The sequence below is a fragment of the Olea europaea genome, unplaced genomic scaffold, assembly GCF_002742605.1.
Source record: "Olea europaea var. sylvestris unplaced genomic scaffold, O_europaea_v1 scaffold2648, whole genome shotgun sequence".
Classification (NCBI taxonomy): domain Eukaryota; kingdom Viridiplantae; phylum Streptophyta; class Magnoliopsida; order Lamiales; family Oleaceae; genus Olea; species Olea europaea.
Window position 1 is genome coordinate 81,217 of NW_019244837.1, and position 19,216 is coordinate 100,432.

The following is a 19,216-nucleotide window of genomic DNA, read 5'->3' on the forward strand; positions in this document are numbered from 1 at the left end:
ATACTAATTTTATTGGATTACCTTGATTGTGCAAGTTTGCACTTTGTGTTTTGGTTACTTGCAGATTATCGGGTATCAAGGTGGAGATTGTTGGGTTTTTTGATACCCAATAATCCCGGGCGATGATTTAAAACAGTTGTCGAATTATTTATCGACACCATGGACTTGCCTCGACTCGGAGACGAATTACACTTTTGAATGGCTCGAGTTTGGATTGAATGATTATTTGGTTAGTTGGACCATTTAGTGATTAATATGGAGTTGAAAATTAACCCATTAATTTAAGTTAATTGGTAGCTCACTTAGTGAACCTTAAGCCCAATTGGAATGACCTAAACTATACCTATATATATCCATCTATTCCAGCCGTTTTCTATGTGGATAATTGAACATGCAATTCTGAGTGAGTTTGTGTGTGGAAGAGAGGGCCGATAGGGTTGAGGGGTAGCCGACTTGGGAGGTTTGTTGGAGTGATTCCCACCATTGTTGCCTCCTCTTCTTCTTCCTATACCACCACCATCCCTTCTCCTTTGTGGGGATGGAGAGAATGAGGACTATCCAAAGTGAAGGCTAAAGTCTTGGATCGAGCCGATGTTCGTTTGATTGTTTTCTGAGCCCGGAATCAAGATCTATCGAGAGATTTCCGCGACATCAACGATTATGCATATGGAAAGTACACATGTAGCACTACCCTTAAAATAATGAAAGATCATTCAAGTACGACCCAATCAAGTCCAGCATACCAAATATACAGTCAATAGATCATTTAAGTAATGTTTCTCATATTGAAATAACTTAGTCCAACAACTTTCTTCAAGTTACAAAAAGGGACATCCAGAACCCCTGTTTATTTTGTTCCAGATAAAGATTTTTTGCCTGATAACTAACTTGAACTAACAAAAGGGAAAAATGAAAACAGAAAAAGAAGCGGTAAGAAAGAACAGAAGATAGCGTATAATCCTAAAACTTCACCCCAGAATGGATGGCAACGACACCTCCAACAAGATTTTCATACTCAACTTTTTGAAACCTGGCTTCTGCAATCATTGAGGCAAATTTCTCCTGCATGCATAAAATAAAATTTACCATTACAAATATGGGTAAAACCACGAAGGCAAGAACTAGTCTCAAAGAAACTGAACATATAAACCTCACTGAGCCCCTGTTTGACCCCCATTTTTTTGAACTCATTTTTTTACCACAAAATTCATGGGATCTACAACTTTTATCAACTTTTCAACCACACATTTCACCAACTTTTATCAAAATCTACTAAAAACTAGTTTCTATCCAAACCAAACAGGGGCTAAATATTATCATAGTCATAACAAGTGTTCACTTACATAAGAATAAATTTTAAAAAATTATCTTAGATAAATGTCCATAGACACAAGAATTTATGCTTTGCTTAAGACGCAAAGTGTCACTGTGACTGTGTGAGATAATGTTGGTATAATCAGAAAGCTGCAAGTAAATACTCCAGCCTACACCACCACTCTAGACACTGATTTTTTTATGCGTAGTATCAGAATAGATACACCAGTTCTGCATCTTGTTTAATTTTGGACGATGAAGTTGGTCAAACATGAACCTACTAGCATTCTTTATAACATCACCCATCAAGCACAAGATGACAAAATGACTTGAAGATAAAAGAACTAGACGAAGATGCAGATAGAACGAAGAAGAGGGCTATGTACAAGGGAGAACACACAAATCAATGCATAATAACCAACAAGGCTTAGTTCTTTGCAGAAGAAATGGATATCTAAATTTGTGATTTAGTTTTATCATTTAATGCACATTATGAGTTGAATTTAAATTCTCTCTTTATATATAAATATATATGTGTGTGTTTATTTCTTTTACAATTCAATGATCAATACCAATCAGAATTTCCCAAGTAAAACATGCACATGCACACGCCCATGACCCCACCCCTCAAACCAAAAAAGAAAAACATAAGAGGTAATAACAATCATAATATAAGAGCACGCATCAATGTAAATTCAATAGGTTTTGTTTTTCAGGTCTCAATTATCAAAAAGACGCAACAATTCTAATATAAAAGCATGCATAAATTAATTTCAATTTTTTTTTTTTTTTTTGGGTGGGATTTAGAGCATGTTTGAGCCCCTTTTTTTGGGAAATAATGTATTCTGGAATAGTGTTTTGATGAAGAATGTATTGTTAAAAATAAGGAAAAAGTTATGAATTTGCGTGTAATATTATTTTATTGAAAAATGTGTGGTTGAAAAGAAGAGAGAAAAATGTATTTTGAAAAAAAATGGGAATCAAACATGCTCTTAAACGGATGGCTTTGCACTGTCACAACCATACCATGGACCACCCACTAGACTCTGGCTGTTATTGTGACCAATTCAAGCACTTTACCTGTGAAGGGAAACGACGAATGCTCTCGACCAAATATTGATAAGATTCTCGATCGCCTGCAACTAGCTCTCCCAAGGCCGGAATGACCGAGAATGAGTAATAATCATACCTGACATGAGGAAACTTTAGCATATTATACCTATACAAAGTCAAAGGATGGTTAAAGATGCATGAAAACTGCATAGAATGAAGTGATATTTGAGGAACTTCTTGCTAAAGTATCCAGGACTTATTTAAAACCTAATCAAACAAATACAGTTTAAGCAACCAGTATTTTATGTGTATCAACTAAACAACAACTTCATGTAACTGTGTTCATACAAATGAACCCAGTTTGAGTGCCCACAGTAAGTGAAATAAGATAAAATGTTCAACAGCATGTATATGGCGCATAAAAGGAGCTAGTCGTTAAAAGTACTTACAACTCTTTAAACACTGGGAGTTCCACATGGCTCAGTTCAAGGCAGAGAATTCGTCCTCCCCGTTTAAGTACTCTGCAAAAAAAAAAAAAATTATAATAATAAATAAATAAATAATCACAATGGCACTATCTACAAGAGAACGGAAAGGGACCAAAATAGGAAATTGACCACAAAACCATAAATAAAAATGAAAAGGTGGGGGTTTTATTTGCTGAGCGTAAATGGATTAATCGAACAGGGATTAAGGGTGTATATTTATTGTTTCAATAGAATACTTCAGATCCTGCTTATTCTCAATCCAATACGAAACAGTGGCATTGAAGTAAACATAAGAAATTTCTTAACTAGTCAAAACATATATCAGCGAGATTATAAACAAGTCGCCAAGAGGTTCTGATGATGCTAAACTCCAAAGACGGGCCAAGCTATAAACCATACTAATTGGGTCTGTACTAGTGCTACAATCTATTAAAATCTACAGTACCATAAAAGTTACCCATGAAAAAATGAATGTCTATTTTCTATAAAGACGTGGTAGCCCATTGTTCTTTATAAGGTGCTAGATGATTAATAGTTCATCCCAAGTAAAGATTATTAAATTTCTGCAACATCCCTCTTTTATGAACTTGTATATAACTCTGTACAACATCTGACGAGGTATTCAGTAAATTCATAAAAAGAGGAATATATAAGAATTTCTTTTCAAGATGAATAACAGTGCAGATTCATGAATAAGTAGACTGCTGAAAATTCTCTCTAAGATTTTTTTCTAAGATTGTAATTTCAATTTTTAAAAACTCAGGCTTATATAAAATATACTCTGTGTGGGTGTCTGTGCTACTACATGTTACTTAAGCATTCCCATTTTCTGATGGCCCATTTTCCCTAGAGACCAAATAGAACAATTCTTCAGTCTCAAATAAGGTTTGCCTTCATAGATTTACAAATAATCCATGAAGGTTTAACGAAATATACTTTGGTTGTCAATATTTCACCTCCTTCAAGCTTATTAGTGACTGAATAACAAGATGGAAAAAGCACAGCATAACATAACGTGTACATGTTTCTAAAGGAAGAAGACACGCGTCTATGAATAAAAAGTAAATTAATAGCGAATACATTAAGTTTACAAATACTATATCAGTTTATAGGCCAAATAATATTCTAAGAAATTACATATCTCGAGCAATCTCTCATTCTCGCTCTTCCTTTACTCTGTGTGATTCATTAATATGCATGTACAAGACATATCAAAGTCAAGCAATAGAGATACGACCTTTTTGAGAAGATAAATGATCATGTTACAACTAGGTAAACCAAATTTACACAAAAGTCAAAAGTATAAAGCTTTAACCTGAAATTTACCCTTCTTTCACTTATATAGTCCACATGCTAGAGTCAATTAAACATTGTATAGCAGGAAATTCAAGCAATTGGTCCCAACCTTTGCCCTTGCATTTTTGGTCCAAACCTTTCAAATTTGGCACGGATGGTCCAAAAACTTAGCATTCTTGGCACAATTGGTCCTTTCGGATAGATTCTGTCCAAACGTGCCATTAGTTTTTGCACAGGGAATGCACATTCTTCTAAGGGTAAATTGCATATTTAGCCCAACCTTTGGCGAAGTAGCGACGTGTCTCTAAACAATTTTCTGTTCCCAATCTATGTTCCCAATCTATGTCCCTAACTATTAAAAATTAAAAAGCATAAGCCCCCCTTTTACATAGGGTTAAAACTACCTATGGAAAACATTAGAAAACCTAATAAATTAAATCTCATATTACTCAATAATTTCCACAAGGACAAAATCCTTTTTTTATAGGCCCAAAAATCCTTTTACAAAATAATCCATCTTCCTAATTATGTTTCCTAAATCAGTATCCAATTTGGAAAGTAAACAACTAAAAATCCTAATTATGTTTCCTACATGTAACCATTTATTTCTGTTTTCCTTCCTGATTCAAGAAGGGAGATAGAATTTGGATCATTGGGTAATATCATTTATTTTGTTTGATTCTGCATGAATTCCTAGTTCCAAAAAATAATCCTTCAAGTGCAAACCAATGAGAAATAATTTGTGTTCGTACTAATGTGTCTCCATGTTAGAGAACCCCCATACCCACCCTGTGCACTCACCTGTACACATTTAGTTCTATTCATCTTCCTAATTTCAAGGAAGAAGATGGAATTTTGAATCGATAAGGGCATGGACAGAGTGTACCTGGAAGAAGAATTGGAACAAACTAAAGCACTTAAATATATTTTCTTAGCAACAAATAGCTTTCAATGATAATCAGCAGCCTTATACAATGATTAGACAGTGAACTCTATAATAACTCACAGCTTGATCATTCCATACTTTTAAGAAATGATCCTTTGCCCGAGTAAGTAACACTACATGCAACAACAAATACAAAAAGTTGATCCAGAAGATAACCTGTAAGCTTCTGCTAGAGCTTTTTCTATGTGTGTGACATTCCTAATTCCAAAAGCAATTGTGTAACCATCCATTGAATCATCTTCAAACTTCAGGGCTTCTGCATCTCCTTCCAGCCAAATGAGAGATTTATTATCTCCAAAACCTGCATGTATCAAAAAGAAAATGCCTCTTTCAACAAAATACTTGCCACAGATTTAACATGTTCCCTGGTCAAAGTATCCTAAATAGAGTATTAACTTACCTCTCTCTTCAGCTCGCTTTTTCCCTACATTTAACATATTCGGGTTGATATCACATATATATATCTTGGTTTCTTCCAGCAAATTGTCATCATGAACATCTAGCATGGCCCTATTTTTGACACTATTTATATTTTCCAATATCCTGAAAGCAACATCCCCTGTAAAATTAGAAGAATCATCTTAATTGAGATGAGACCATGTCAATTAAACAAGCTCAGGTGCAATAAGGAAAATGTAGTGATGGGAGAAGCATGTGAAGGAAAAACATCCAAATTGAATATAAAATATAGATGATTTTCTAGATCAGCGTGGAATCTCAATATTTACAAGTACGGAAAAATTGCCCCATATCTGCTCTGCAGCTAGAATGGCAAGTGACGGGTGAACCTCTGTTTAGCACAAGTACGAAAAATTGCCCCATATCTGCTCTGCAGCTAGAATGACAAGTGACGGGTGAACCTCTGTTTAGCCATTCATTACAGTCACATTAGATTAAATTTTTTTGGCAGTATATTATGGTTGCTCAACATCTCATCATAGCAGGATTCATTTTATGAAGAATCCCATATGAAGAAGACCTCGAGTACGATAACTCAAAAATTGGAAGAAGTAGCATACAATAAGAGTTTGTGGATAATAGCATTCATGCAGCACATAAAAAATTTCCTTCATTTCTGTTAAGACTTCTTGATTCCTAAAAAAGAACAATATTCAGAGAGTGGTATACTAAGCAGTTCACAACTCATATCAATACTATTTGTAGAAATTCAGAAATATCTATGTATGGGATTTACTAATTATTGTTTCCTTCAATAAAGGATTTGGGCAGATTGTTACCCAAATTCCCAGTTTTCTTAAATTAGTGATTTACCTTGTTTAGAGGAATTAGTTTAGAAAAGATTTTACCATATCCCATGATTAGAGGCTGAGATTATGTTCTCTTCTCTATTTATTTTGTAAGATTTCTCCATTATGAAATAAGAGGAAATTATCAATTTCTTTATGGTATCAGAGCTTTTCTAAATCCTTTTCTTCCTCGTGACAAAATACGAGATGGCAACTGAAAGGCAAAGCTCCACGTCTGAAGTTGATTTTGAAATTGAAACTGTCATCAAAAGTTCTAATGGAGGATCTGAGAGCAGCCCTCGTCCCATCACCAGCCACAAATTGAACGGTCACAACTTCCTCCAATGGTCCCAATATGTGATGATGTTCATCTGTGGAAAAAGCAAAGATGATTATCTCACTCGAACAATGACCACTCCAAAGAAAGAAGATCCAGCATTCAAAATCTGGAAATCTAAAAATAACAGGGTAATGTCCTCACTTATTAACTCTGACCAACGAAATTGGGGAAAATTTTCTTCTCTGTGGTACAGCAAAAGAGATTTGGGATGCCGTCAAAGAAACATATTCCAGTTCTGAAAGTTTTGAAAATACACCAGAACTATTTTCTGTTGAGAGTACCCTTCATGATCTGCGGCAGGTAGATTCTTCTGCAACCCAGTACTTCAATTCCTTCAAAAGTATCTGGCAACAACTTGACCTATTTGAAGTGTACGAGTGGAAATGTCCTGGAGATGAAGCTATGCACAAGAACATCATCGAAAAGAAACGTGTGTTTAAATTCCTCATAGGATTAAACATGGATCTTGAAGGAGTACGTGGAAGAATTTTAGGAACAAAGCCACTGCCATGGATTCATTAAACTTGTTAGGGTGCAAGCCGACAGAAACTCCCATGGATTCATCAAACTTGGAAACAAGGATGATAGGGCTCCAGTGGATAAGGGTAGGTATCAAAGACTTGTTGGCAAGTTGATTTATCTCTCCCACGCTAGACCATTTTCAGTAAGCACTGTCAGTCAATTTATGAACAATCCTACAGAGAAACATATGAAAGCTGTTTATAGAATCTTGAGGTATTTAAAAATGACACCAGGAAAAGGGCTACTTTTTCAGAAGAACTCAAACAGGAAGATTGAAGAGTTTACTGACGCTAACTAGGCAGGTTCGGTTACAGACCGTAGATCTACTTCAGGATACTGTACTTTTGTGTGGGAAACTTGGTAACTTGGCGAAGTAAAATTCAATCAGTAGTTGCTCGAAGCAGCGCTCAAACTGAATTCAGAGCAATGGCTCATGGAATTTATGAAGGAATGTGGGTAAGAAGACTTCTAAGTGAATTGTGCATTTCTGTAGAAGAACCAATGACTATGTTTTGTGATAACCAAGCAACAATAAGCATAGCAAAAAATCCTGTACGCCATGATAGGGCCAAACATGTTGAGATAGATGATCACTTCATCAAGGAAAAGATAGATATAGGACCATAACTCTTCAACATACTTCCACTCGCCAACAAATTGCAGAAATTCTCACCAAGGCCCTTCCTTGGACAAACTTTGAAGAATTGAATCTCAAGCTGGGAATGACAAACATCTATTACCCAGCTTGAGGGGGAGTGTGGAAATTCAGAAATATCTATGTATGGGATTTACTAATTATTGTTTCCTTCAATAAAGGATTTGGGTAGATTGTTACCTAAATTCCCAGTTTTCTTAAATTAGTTATTTACCTTATTTAGAGGAATTAGTTTAGAAAAGATTTTACCATATCCCATGATTAGACGCTGAGATTATGTTCTCTCTTCTATTTATTTTGTAAGATTTCTCCATTATGGAATAAGAGGAAATTATCAATTTCTTTACAATTTAATAGCAAGAATCAATCTTATATATGTGTGAACATAGCAACTGAATAACACAAGCATGATATAGTTATAACACACCTGTTCCACCGGCCACATCAAGATGCTTCATTCCTGGAAATGGATTCAACTTGGAAACCAACCTACACATTTTTAACAAGAGAACACAGTCCACAGAGAATATATACAATTATCACACGCAACTGTGAATGACCATTAACTAATAGCGATAACCTAATCACCAAAAATTATAAGGGGGGCAAAAAATAACCTGTCTTTCCATAATCTATGTAGACCACCACTCATCACATCATTCATAAGATCATAGCTTGAAGACACGCTTGTGAAAACGTTACCTACCATTTGGCTCTTTTCCTCTTCCCGAACTTCCTTAAAACCTGGAACAAGAATGCCATTCTAAAATCAGTTATACACAAAAATTTATAGATCTGTACTATATAAGTACGCAGAACCACACACAAGAGTAGATGTCTCTATGAGTCTATATGTATGGGCGCGTATTGGAAGGTAGAAGGAACTGACCGAAACTGGTGGCATGGGAGTGCAAAAATGAACGTGAATTGTTAAGCGGCTGTATATTATTCTTCCTCAAGCTACGAGCAATCGATCGTAAAGCTGTCGCCATGAAACCCCAAATTTTTTCAGACTTTTCGCAGAAAATGTTCAGTATAGAACTAAATAACGTTAGGTTATCTCCGTGAGAGGAATTGCTTCTATGCCTAGAGAGTGATAAACTTAGGCATTCTGCACCGTAAGGGATGAACGGTAGAGGATGCACTGGATACCGCCGGGTGTCTGGTCTCCAACTGGAAAAATTAGGGCTGGAGAAATCAGCGTTTGGATTCGAAATCTTTGAAGTGATCTTCGATTTTGATTTATCCTTTAGGTTCGGTTTGCGGGTGAGAAAATGGTGGTGTCAATGGCGGAGGAAATGGGGTGCCGGTGATGTAACTATTTTCCAAGTGACATCAAAATTGATATAAACTTAGATGTGTTATAAAATGAGACGAAAAGAGAATAGAGAAAATTCAAAGAGAGTAGAGAATATTAAATAAATTTTTTATGTACTATTGAAAATCAAAGCCTCATATTTATAGGTAAGAATCAAGGATATAATGGTAATAATTTTTAGGGTTACAGGGCTGCAAATGTCATTCACCAATAAACTTTAATGGATTTTTCATTTACAACACTCCCCCTTAAATAACATATTACAAAATATCTGTCTCATTAAAACTTTGTTTGATAAAAATCCAATGGGAAAAAAATCAAACGAAGGAAAAAGAGTACAATTATTTTGGAGTATTAAAATTAAATGATGCCTCATTAAAATCTTGCTATGAAAACTCAATGGGACAAAACCTAAGCGAAGGAAAAAAAGTACAGCTACTCCCCCTGATATTGATCATTGAAAATCTTTGAATCGACGCATTCCAATCTCATGAACTAATTTCTTGAATGTAGATGTTGGCAGCGCTTTTGTGAATAGATCAGCCACATTGTTACTTAAGCGAATTTGTTGAATATCAATGTCACCATTCTTCTAAAGTTCATGTGTATGAAAGAATTTTGGAGAAATATGCTTCGTCCTATCGCCTTTGATACAGCCTCCCTTGAGTTGTGTAATACAAGCTGCATTATTTTCAAACAAAATTGTTAGACTATCTTTTGTTGAAGTCAATCCACATGATGATTGGATATGATGGATCATATTCCTCAACCATACACATTATCGCCCTGCTTCATGGATTCTAATAATCTCAGAATGATTTGAGGATGTTGCTGTCAAGGATTGCTTCACAGATCTCCATGATATAACTGTTCCTCCACGTGTAAACACATATCCTATTTGTGATTTAGTTTTATGTGGATCAGAGAGATAACCTGCATCTGCATATCCCACCAAAGCAGATCCTAACTTTTGAGAATAAAACAGTCTCATATCAATAGTACCTTTTAGGTAACGAAAAATATGTTTAACATCATTCCAATGCCTTTGAGTTGGTGTAGAGCTATATCTTGCAAGGAGATTTACAGAAAAAACTATGTCAGGTCCAGTGCAATTTGCAAGATAAGTTAATACTCCAATTGCACTAAGGTATAGTACTTCAGGACCAAGAATCATTTCTCCATCTTCAAGTGGACGAAATGGATCTTTTTTCACATCAAGTGATCGAACAACCATAGGTGATGGCAATGGATGTGCATTATCCATATAAAAGCGTTTCAAGACTTTTTCTGTATAAGTAGATTGATGAATAAATAATTCCTCTGGAAAATGTTCAGTTTGTAATTCAAGACAAAATTTGATTTTCCCCAAATCTTTCATCTCAAATCCCTTCCTCAAATAATATGCAGTTTTGTTGAGCTCTTCAGGAGTTCCAATTAAATTTAAATCATTAATATAAACTGCCATAATTGCAAATTCAATATTTGTTTTCTTTATGAAAACACATGGGCAGATATCGTCATTTTTATAATCCTCTTTCAACAAATATTCGCTAAGGCGATTATACCACATGCGTCCGGATTGTTTCAATCCATATAATGATTTTTGCAATTTAATTGAGAACATAGTTCTCGGACATATATCATTTATTCCTGGCACCTTAAATCCTTCAGGGACTTTCATATATATGTCACTGTCAAGTGAACCATATACGTAGGCAGTTACTACATCCATAAGGCGCATATCGAGCCCTTGTGACACGGTCAAACTAATTAAGAACCTAAAAGTGATGGTATCCATTACGGGAGAATATGTTTCCTCATAATCAATTCCCGGTCTCTGGGAGAAACTTGAGCTACTAATCGGGCTTTGTATCTTGTAATTTCATTATTCTCATTTCTCTTTCGTACAAAAACCCATTTGCATCCAACAAGGATTACATTTTCAGGTGGTCAAACTACTAGTCCAAACACTTTTCGTTTCTCCAAAAAATTCAATTCTGCATGTATAGCTTCTTTCCATTTTGGCCAACCATTTCTATTTCGACAGTCATTAACAGACTGTGGTTCCAGATCCTCATTTTGCATAATATCAATAGTCATGTTAAAGGCGAAAATATTGTCTATAACAATATTATTTCGTTCCTATAATTTATGAGATATCATATAATTTATTGAGATCTCATTATTTTCGGACACCTCTGGTTCTTCAGGAACCGTACATTCAATATTTGATTGATCAATCTTTTCTAATGTGATTTTTTCTGAAGTTTTTAGTTGATTTTTCTCCTGTACTCTTCTTTTTCGAGGTACAGAGTCTTTTGAACCAACTGGTCGACCACGCTTCTGACGTATTTGAGATTCATATGCCACAACAAATTGTCCTGCAGGGACATTAATTTTTGCTGGAATATTTTCTGTTGGAATATATGACTTTATCACTTTTCTCTTGTCAACAAATACATCAGGTAGTTGAATTGCAACTCTTTGCAAATGAATGATTTTTTCAACCTCTTATTCATATTGATTGCTGCGAGGATCAAAGTGAGATAGAGTTGTCTCATTCCAAGAAATTATATCTTGTTTTTCAGGATGTAGTTTTTCTCCTCCCAAAGTTGGGAAAGTTATTTCATCAAAATGACAATCTACAAAATGTGCAGTAAATAAGTCACCTGTTAAAGGTTCAAAATATCTAATAATAGATGGTGAATCAAAACCCACATAAATCTCAAGTTTTCGTTGGGGACCCATTTTAGTACATTGTGGAGGGTGAAATAGGAACTTGGACAGCACAACCAAAAACCCGTAGGTGAGAAATATCATGTTCATGACCAAATGCAAGTTACAAAGGTGAATATTGATGATAGGCAGTTGGTCTTATACAAACCAATGATGCAGCATGTAATATGGCATGACCCCAAACGGAAGTTGGGAGTTTTGTTTTCATAAGTAATGGTCTAGCAATAAGTTGTACACGTTTAATAAACGATTCCGCTAAACCATTTTGTGTATGAACATGTGCAACTGAATGTTCAATTTCAATCCCAATTAACATACAATAATCATCAAATGCTTGTGATCTAAATTCACCAGCTGTTGACACGCTAAAAGTGCAGCCCAAAGAATGAAGCCCAACTGGGCAATTCAAGATAAAGGCCCGAATAGGGTTATCAATGAATGCAGTGAAAGTCCACGAACGCGGTAACACTATCGCCCAAACTTGCAAGACACCCAAGATCTAAGCGAATGAAGTGCCTTGCAGTCGCCCAGAGTTATGGTCCTGTTCTTGCCCAAACCTTTGAATCACCCAGGATCTTAGCAAATATAAGATGTTATGGTTATCCAAAAGTGCAGTTATCGAAGCAGTTATTAAGTAATCTCATCACGTTCCACGATTCAAGGATGTTCAGTTGAAGACAGTTGAACGACAAAGAGTAGTGGTAGCAGTTAGAGACAGCAGTTCCACGATAAGTTGGCCACCATAAAAAAAGTAGGCAGTTATAAAGCAATTAAGCGGTTGATCACGAAGAGATCATCAAGGGAATATAAAAGGAAGAAAAGGCATAGAGCAAAAGACCCCGAATCAAACACTCTCAAACAGAGAATATGTAATTTCAATTCCTTAGTTTAGACTTAAAATATTTCTTTTCAGTACTCGCGTGCTTGCGCCCCTTGGAGGCATTCTGTTTAAAGTTCCAATTGTAAAGTCATCACCAATAAAACACCCATTTTTGGGACTTTGTCTCAAGAGGTTTGTTCCTTACACAATCGTCTGATCCCTTTTTAATTGTCAGCGACTACCCACGCGAAACAATTTGGCACGTCCAGTGGGACATTGGTGTTCGGTGTTGAAGATACAAAAGGTGAAACAATATGCCTCAGAAATTCGATAAAGAAGCAGCAAGTCGAGGAGGAGTCCAGTCTGTGATCGAGCGATACGAGGAGCAGCATAGCTCTCCACAAACAGATGGACAGAATCAGAGCAATCATAGTCGTTACGAACCAATAACAGAGTTGAGTCCTCGAACCATGCGTACATTACTCGGAGAACTCACACAAAATGTCGTTGAACAGGTAAATCTACGAAATATTCATAATATGGAAAGATTTACCCAGAATGGGAATCACATTATGACAACATGGCCAAACAACTGAATACTTTGAACAAAATAATGAATAAGTTAGTAGGCCAAATTTGTCAGCCAGTTGTGCCTCTTACAAACTACTTTCAAATTAGGACAATTGTGAGACATAATCCCCCGGTCCTAAGTTTAAATCAAGGGGTAAAACCACCTTTTGATCCCTCTATTTCAAACCAGGGGGTGGTATAATACCAAATCAGAATAGTGGCATTGGTACATCTAACTTGGGGGGTAACCTAAATGTAAGAAATAATGTCGTAAATAATGGACAGAATACCCCACGTGTTAATGATGGAATATATGTTCAGGCTAATGGTAACAATGGCCCAAATCATGGTAACTTTGTTGCCAATCAAGGACCAAATATCAGGCCTCAAGCAAATCAACCGGTCAACCAACCTGTAGGAATCTCATATGACCCCAACGTCATGTTGATGAATCAGATTATGAAAATCGTACAGGACCATATGGCTTTTGGAGTACGTCCTGTCATTAAGCCGACTTACATAAAGTCATATCCTGATTGAGTAGACCAAGCATATCCATGGCCTAGAGGGTATAAAGTGCCAGAATTCTGACTGTTTTCCGGTTTAGGAGAGGTGTCTACTCTAGAACACATAGAGTGATTCACACTGCAAAGTGGTAACGTAACTGATTACCATAAAATGAAGCTATTCCCTAATTCATTAACAGGAGTAGCATTTTCCTGGTTCATCAATTTGTCAGGAAACTCTATTCAAACATGGCAACAATTGGAGCAATTGTTACACGCTCAGTTTTATAAGATTGAGTCTAAAGTTACTTTGGCCGACTTGGTGAATCTATGTCAACTGCCAAACGAATGGGTAGAAGATTTCCTTCAAAGGTTCAAGACAGTAAGAAGTAAATGTTTTGTACCTTTGCCCAAAAAGGAGTTTCTCAAAATCGCTCAAGGTTGTCTAAACTTTGATCTGAAGAAGAAGTTCCAAGACAAGGAATTTCCTGATCTTTTCCAATTGAGTGCGAACGTGATTAGGTATGAACGATTAATAAGAGAAGAAGAACAAATGAAAAATTCTAGCAATGGGACTTATTATAGAGACCCAAATTTTGATGTTCATACCATTAATGACGAGTATTACGATCAAACTGAAATGTGTTTGGCCGAATTAGTTAAAGGAGACACGTATACTTGTCCTATAATGGCTAAGCCTAGGCCGTCGGGCAAGAATGAGCCTATAAAAGATAAAAACATAAAGGCTAGAACGTTCTCGTTCGATGTAACAAAAGCTGACCTTATGTTTGATAAATTATATAAGGATAAGCAGATAAAGTTGAGCGATAAGCATAAATTGCCAAGTCCTGAACAAATTAAGGGTAAAAAATATTGTAAGATGTATAATGCATGGTCACATTTGACTAACAACTGTTTGATTTTTCGCCATGTGTTACAGGATGCCATTGAAAAAAGGACGAATTACGTTCGAGGATAAGAGGAAGATGGCAGTGGATGAAAATCCTTTTCCACAGCCACTTGGAGTGAACATGGTGACGTCTGGTTTCAAAAACAAGTTGTCAAAATTCAAGTTGGTTATAGATGATGGAGAAGAAGACCCTGGACCACATCCCAATGTCTTTAAACGTATCAAAGGGAAGGAGCCCAAAAAGGACTAAGACGTCCTATGTGCAAGATGCAAAGAAGAAGTGAGAGCAAATGTAGAGAAATCAGGGATATGGTAGCATCGCCACCGCCCTAGTTTTTTCCTAAAAGCTCAGCCTGGTAGAGGGCGAGGTACATCGTTTTATAAAGGACCGTCTTTTGAGAGGCAGTTCAAGCCAGTAAATAAGGGGAGGACATTCAGACCGTAACCTCGCCAACCAAATGTATGGCATTCCTTCCAGTATAAGGCTGGAAGGGCGATACCTTTCAACGAGATGACTAGGACCCAACAGAGACGTTTTCAACGGAATTATGGGCGAATGATGAGGCAACAACAGGGAATGCTACGTCCTAAGGCACCTAGGCTACTCGAGGCAGCCAATCAAAATGTTCTCAAAGACAGTGAAGAGACTGGTACAGGCGAACCTATGGAAGAATTGCCAAAGACTTCTTCTGGGAGGTCGAAGTTTGAGCGAGACAGAAGGGATGGAGAAGATCCAGATCAGCCCCTTACTATTCAATTTGGTACGTTGCCCCCTGTCGTGGCTAATAACTATTTATTAGCCAATGAGTTCAAGAATAAAGAGAAGGGAGAAAAAGAAAAGGAGGATAACGAAGAGGAAGCATGCATGTTGGAATATGAAGAAGGCCAAACTTCTAGAGAGGCCTACAATGGTGAAGAAGATGATGGTATGACAGACATCGAAGAGAAAATCGATCTGGAAGCAGAAAGAAGAAAAAGAGGAGTATCATACAATACTCTGTTGAAGTAATTACATCGAGAGGGAGTTCGTGAAGTAGACTTATTAGGAGAACCATCTGAGCGTTCTTTCGATTTTTACGTGCTGTACGGGATGCCCAAAAGGAAGAAGAGAGTGCCTCGCTTTGAAAAGTATGAATCACCTCCAAGAATAATGCCTCCTCCCACAGGTTGGGTAACTGAAGAAGAAACATTAAAAAACAGTAAAAAGGAAATTCATGAGACAGAGGCTCAGTGCGATATGTTGCTGTCGAAATAGATGCTGTCGAAAAAGTTATTTTTAAGCGACCAGCCATGAAATTGACCAAACACTTGAGGCCATTGTACGTTAAAGCTCTAGTTAACGGCATACCTGTGGCAAAAGTGCTTGTCGATAATGGAGCAGCTATAAACACCATTCCATCTAGGATGATGAGGAAATTTGCAAAGATAGAAGGTGATATGATCCCAACGGAAGTCATCCTGACAAGTTTCAATGGAGGAGCAACTTCAACTAAAGGGGTTATGCCATTGGACATAACTATAGGAACAACTACTAGGACCACAGTCTTCTTTGTAATAGATGGTCCCACTAGTTACAATGTATTATTAGGAAGAGATTGGATACACGAAAGTCGCTGTATACCTTCATCGCTCCATCAGTGCCTAGTTTTTGGGAATGACAAGGGCGAAACAGAGGTGGTGCAGGCCGATCATAGGCCTTTTGTCGCAGAAGCAAACTCAGTGGAAAGGTTCACGTACGAAGGAAATTATGGACCTGTCAGAGTAGTCCAAGATAGAGAAGAAACTCAGATTGTCGCGCAGAGTGAAGAGCCATTTTCGGTGGATGCACTCACTGAAATGTTCAGTCAGATAAGGCCAAACATAGTGACCCTAGAGGAGCCAGTAATTGGCAAAAGAATAATCAAAGTGTTTTAAATGAGTTGTAAGCAACAAAGACAAATGACCGATATTCAGGCCTTCAAAGTCAAATTAATGGCTTTCAATAAAGAATGCAAGGACAAGACGAAAGAAGCAGCAGCATTGAAAGCATTGAGAGACAAAATGGTATTGTTCGAGTTGGAACAAAGTATTGGCTGAGAAGTCAACAAGGTGGATTATTTAGAAGAAGAAGTGCCTACAAGGGAACTGGACGACGAAGTGATAAGGATCGTCAAGCCTAGATACGCTCAAGCACAAGACCCTCTGATTAAAGTGAATATTGACAATGAAGGAGAAGATCGCCCAACGTTCATCAGTCAAATGCTCGATCAAGAGGTTAATGATAAATTAATCACTTTATTAAAGGAGTACAAAGATTGTTTTGTTTGGGAATATGAACATATGCTTGGTTTAGATAGAGATTTGGTGGAACATAGATTACCAACCAAGCCTAATTTTAAATCTCATAGGCAACCTCCTAGGCGTTTCGCTCCTAATGTACTCCCTGAAATTAAGGAAGAGATAGAGCGATTATTAAAAGCAGGCTTTATTAGAACGGCCAGATATGTTGAATGGTTGTCCAATATCGTGCCGGTATTAAAAAAGAATGACAAACTAAGGGTGTGCATAGACTTTAGGAATCTAAACATAACCACACCTAAAGATGAATATCCAATGCCCACGATAGATTCTTTAGTAGACTCGACTGCCTGACATGTAATGTATTCCTTCATGGATGGGTATTCAGGATACAATCAAATTTATATAGCTGAGAAAGATATATACAAAACTGCCTTTAGATGCCCTGGGTCTCTAGGATGTTTTGAATGGGTAGTTGCCTTTCGGTCTGAAAAATGTAGGAGCAACTTATCAAAGGGCAATGAATTTGATTTTTCATGATATGATAGGCAAGTTTGTTGAAGTGTATGTAGATGATATAGTCGTCAAATCCCTTAAAGAAGAGGACCATTTTGAACAATTAAGATGTTCATTTGAGCGAATAAAGCAATATAAACTAAAGTTGAATCCATTGAAATGTGCATTTGGTGTTAATGCATGGAATTTTCTTGGTTTCTTAGTGCACAAAAGGGGGATTGAACTTGATAAAAATAAAGCGAAGGCCATTTTAGAGGCCAAACCACCTAGCAACAAAAAAGAATTGCAAAGGTTTCTAAGCCAAGTAAACTTTTTAAGACGTTTTATTTCTAACTGTGTAGGGCGAACTAAGACTTTTTCGCCACTTTTAAAGTTGAAAAATCAGGACGAATTCGTCAGGAAAAAAGAGCATCAAAAGGCTTTTGAAAGCTTAAAGACATATTTATCAAGTCCACCAATACTGGTGTCACCAATCCAAAGACGGCCAATGAAAGTGTATGTATCGGCTGAAGAAGAATCAATAGCTGGAATGGTCACGCAGGAAGACCAATTTGGTGAAGAAAGGGTGATTTACTACTTGAGTAGACGGTTAACAAAATGTGAATGTAATTATTCTGCCATTGAAAAATTATGTCTTGCATTGTACTTCACATGTACAAAATTAAGTGCTTATTTACGGCCCGTAACCGTTTATTTAATTTCTAAAATAAATTTGGTTAAGTATATGTTCTCTCGCCCTATTTTGCACCAAAGGGTAGGCATTTGGACATTAGCTTTATTAGAATTCGAAGTACAATATATACCCCAAAAGGCAGTCAAAAATCAGGCTTTGGCTAATTTTTTGGCCGATCATCCATGCCTTGATATGTCTAAAGAGATTGAGTTAGAGATCAATTCATTCGAATTAAAACCTTAGGTTTTATATTTCGATGGATCGAAAATCTCTAAAGTTGAGGAGTAGGAGTAGCATTAATAAATCTTTTAGGGATTTGTTACAAGTTCGTGTTCACTTTGGACAGGATGTGCACCAACAATCAGGCCGAATATGAAGCCTTAATCGTGGGCTTAGAATTAATGATATATATGGGGGTAACGAATGTGATCATTAGAGGCGATTCTCAATTGGTAATTCACCAATTGATTGGTGATTTTAAATGCCAAAGTGATTCCATTATAAATCAGTATGAAATCGCCCAAGAGTTGTTGGAAAAATTCGACCAAATAGAGTTTCAATGTGTTAATAGGATATATAATGACGTAGCGAACGAATTGGCCGAGATGGCCTCAGGGTACTCAAAGGTTTTAAATTGAAAGTCTACTTGTGAGTATGGAACAATATTGCCCGTGATCCAAAGAAAGGCGAGAACGATTGAAATTCATTGCATACAAGATGGAGATGCAATAGATTGGAGGGCAGAGATTAAAAGGTTCCTTAAAGAACCTAATAAAGGAGATAGTAGAAAAATGAAGTTGCGTTTGCTAAACTATACACTGATAGATGAAGAGTTGTTTAAGAAACGCTCTGATGGTATATTGCTAAAATGTGTAAGTTTGCAAGAAACCAGAACGATCATGGCTGAAGTGCACGAAGGGATATGTGGAGCTCATCAAGCTGGCCAAAGGATGAGATGGTTAATTATTAGGAATGGATATTTTTGGCCAAAGATAGGAGAATCATGCGTTCAGTATGCAAAGAGTTGTC

General features: G+C 36.7%; 1 protein-coding gene across 2 annotated transcripts; it reads right to left on the minus strand.

Annotated features, from left to right (window-relative positions):
- Window positions 1-740: 740 nt before the first annotated feature.
- LOC111383268 (2-methoxy-6-polyprenyl-1,4-benzoquinol methylase, mitochondrial) lies at window positions 741-9,217 on the minus strand. 2 transcript variants are annotated; one of them, XM_023007345.1, is made up of 8 exons: window positions 8,751-9,217; window positions 8,479-8,605; window positions 8,289-8,350; window positions 5,498-5,656; window positions 5,254-5,398; window positions 2,817-2,888; window positions 2,395-2,503; window positions 741-1,062 (listed from the first exon to the last, which is right to left on the minus strand). In XM_023007345.1, the coding sequence occupies exons 1-8, from the start codon at window positions 8,851-8,853 to the stop codon at window positions 961-963; spliced, it is 879 nt and encodes a 292-aa protein (XP_022863113.1). In that variant the 5' UTR covers window positions 8,854-9,217; the 3' UTR covers window positions 741-960. The 2 variants fall into 2 exon arrangements, with proteins under 2 accessions (XP_022863113.1, XP_022863114.1); XM_023007346.1 differs by lacking the exons at window positions 8,289-8,350; window positions 8,479-8,605; window positions 8,751-9,217 and adding exons at window positions 5,826-5,959; window positions 6,117-6,307.
- Window positions 9,218-19,216: the final 9,999 nt, after the last annotated feature.

Coding starts and splice junctions, on each gene's coding strand:
- LOC111383268 (XM_023007345.1), bottom strand. CDS start 8,853: ATGGCGACAGCTTTACGATCGATTGCTCGTAGCTTGAGGAAGAATAAT. Junction 2,889..5,253: donor GCTCTAGCAGAAGCTTACAG/GTTATCTTCTGG, acceptor TTTTTTTTGCAG/AGTACTTAAACGGGGAGGAC. Junction 1,063..2,394: donor TTCGTCGTTTCCCTTCACAG/GTAAAGTGCTTG, acceptor TTATGCATGCAG/GAGAAATTTGCCTCAATGAT.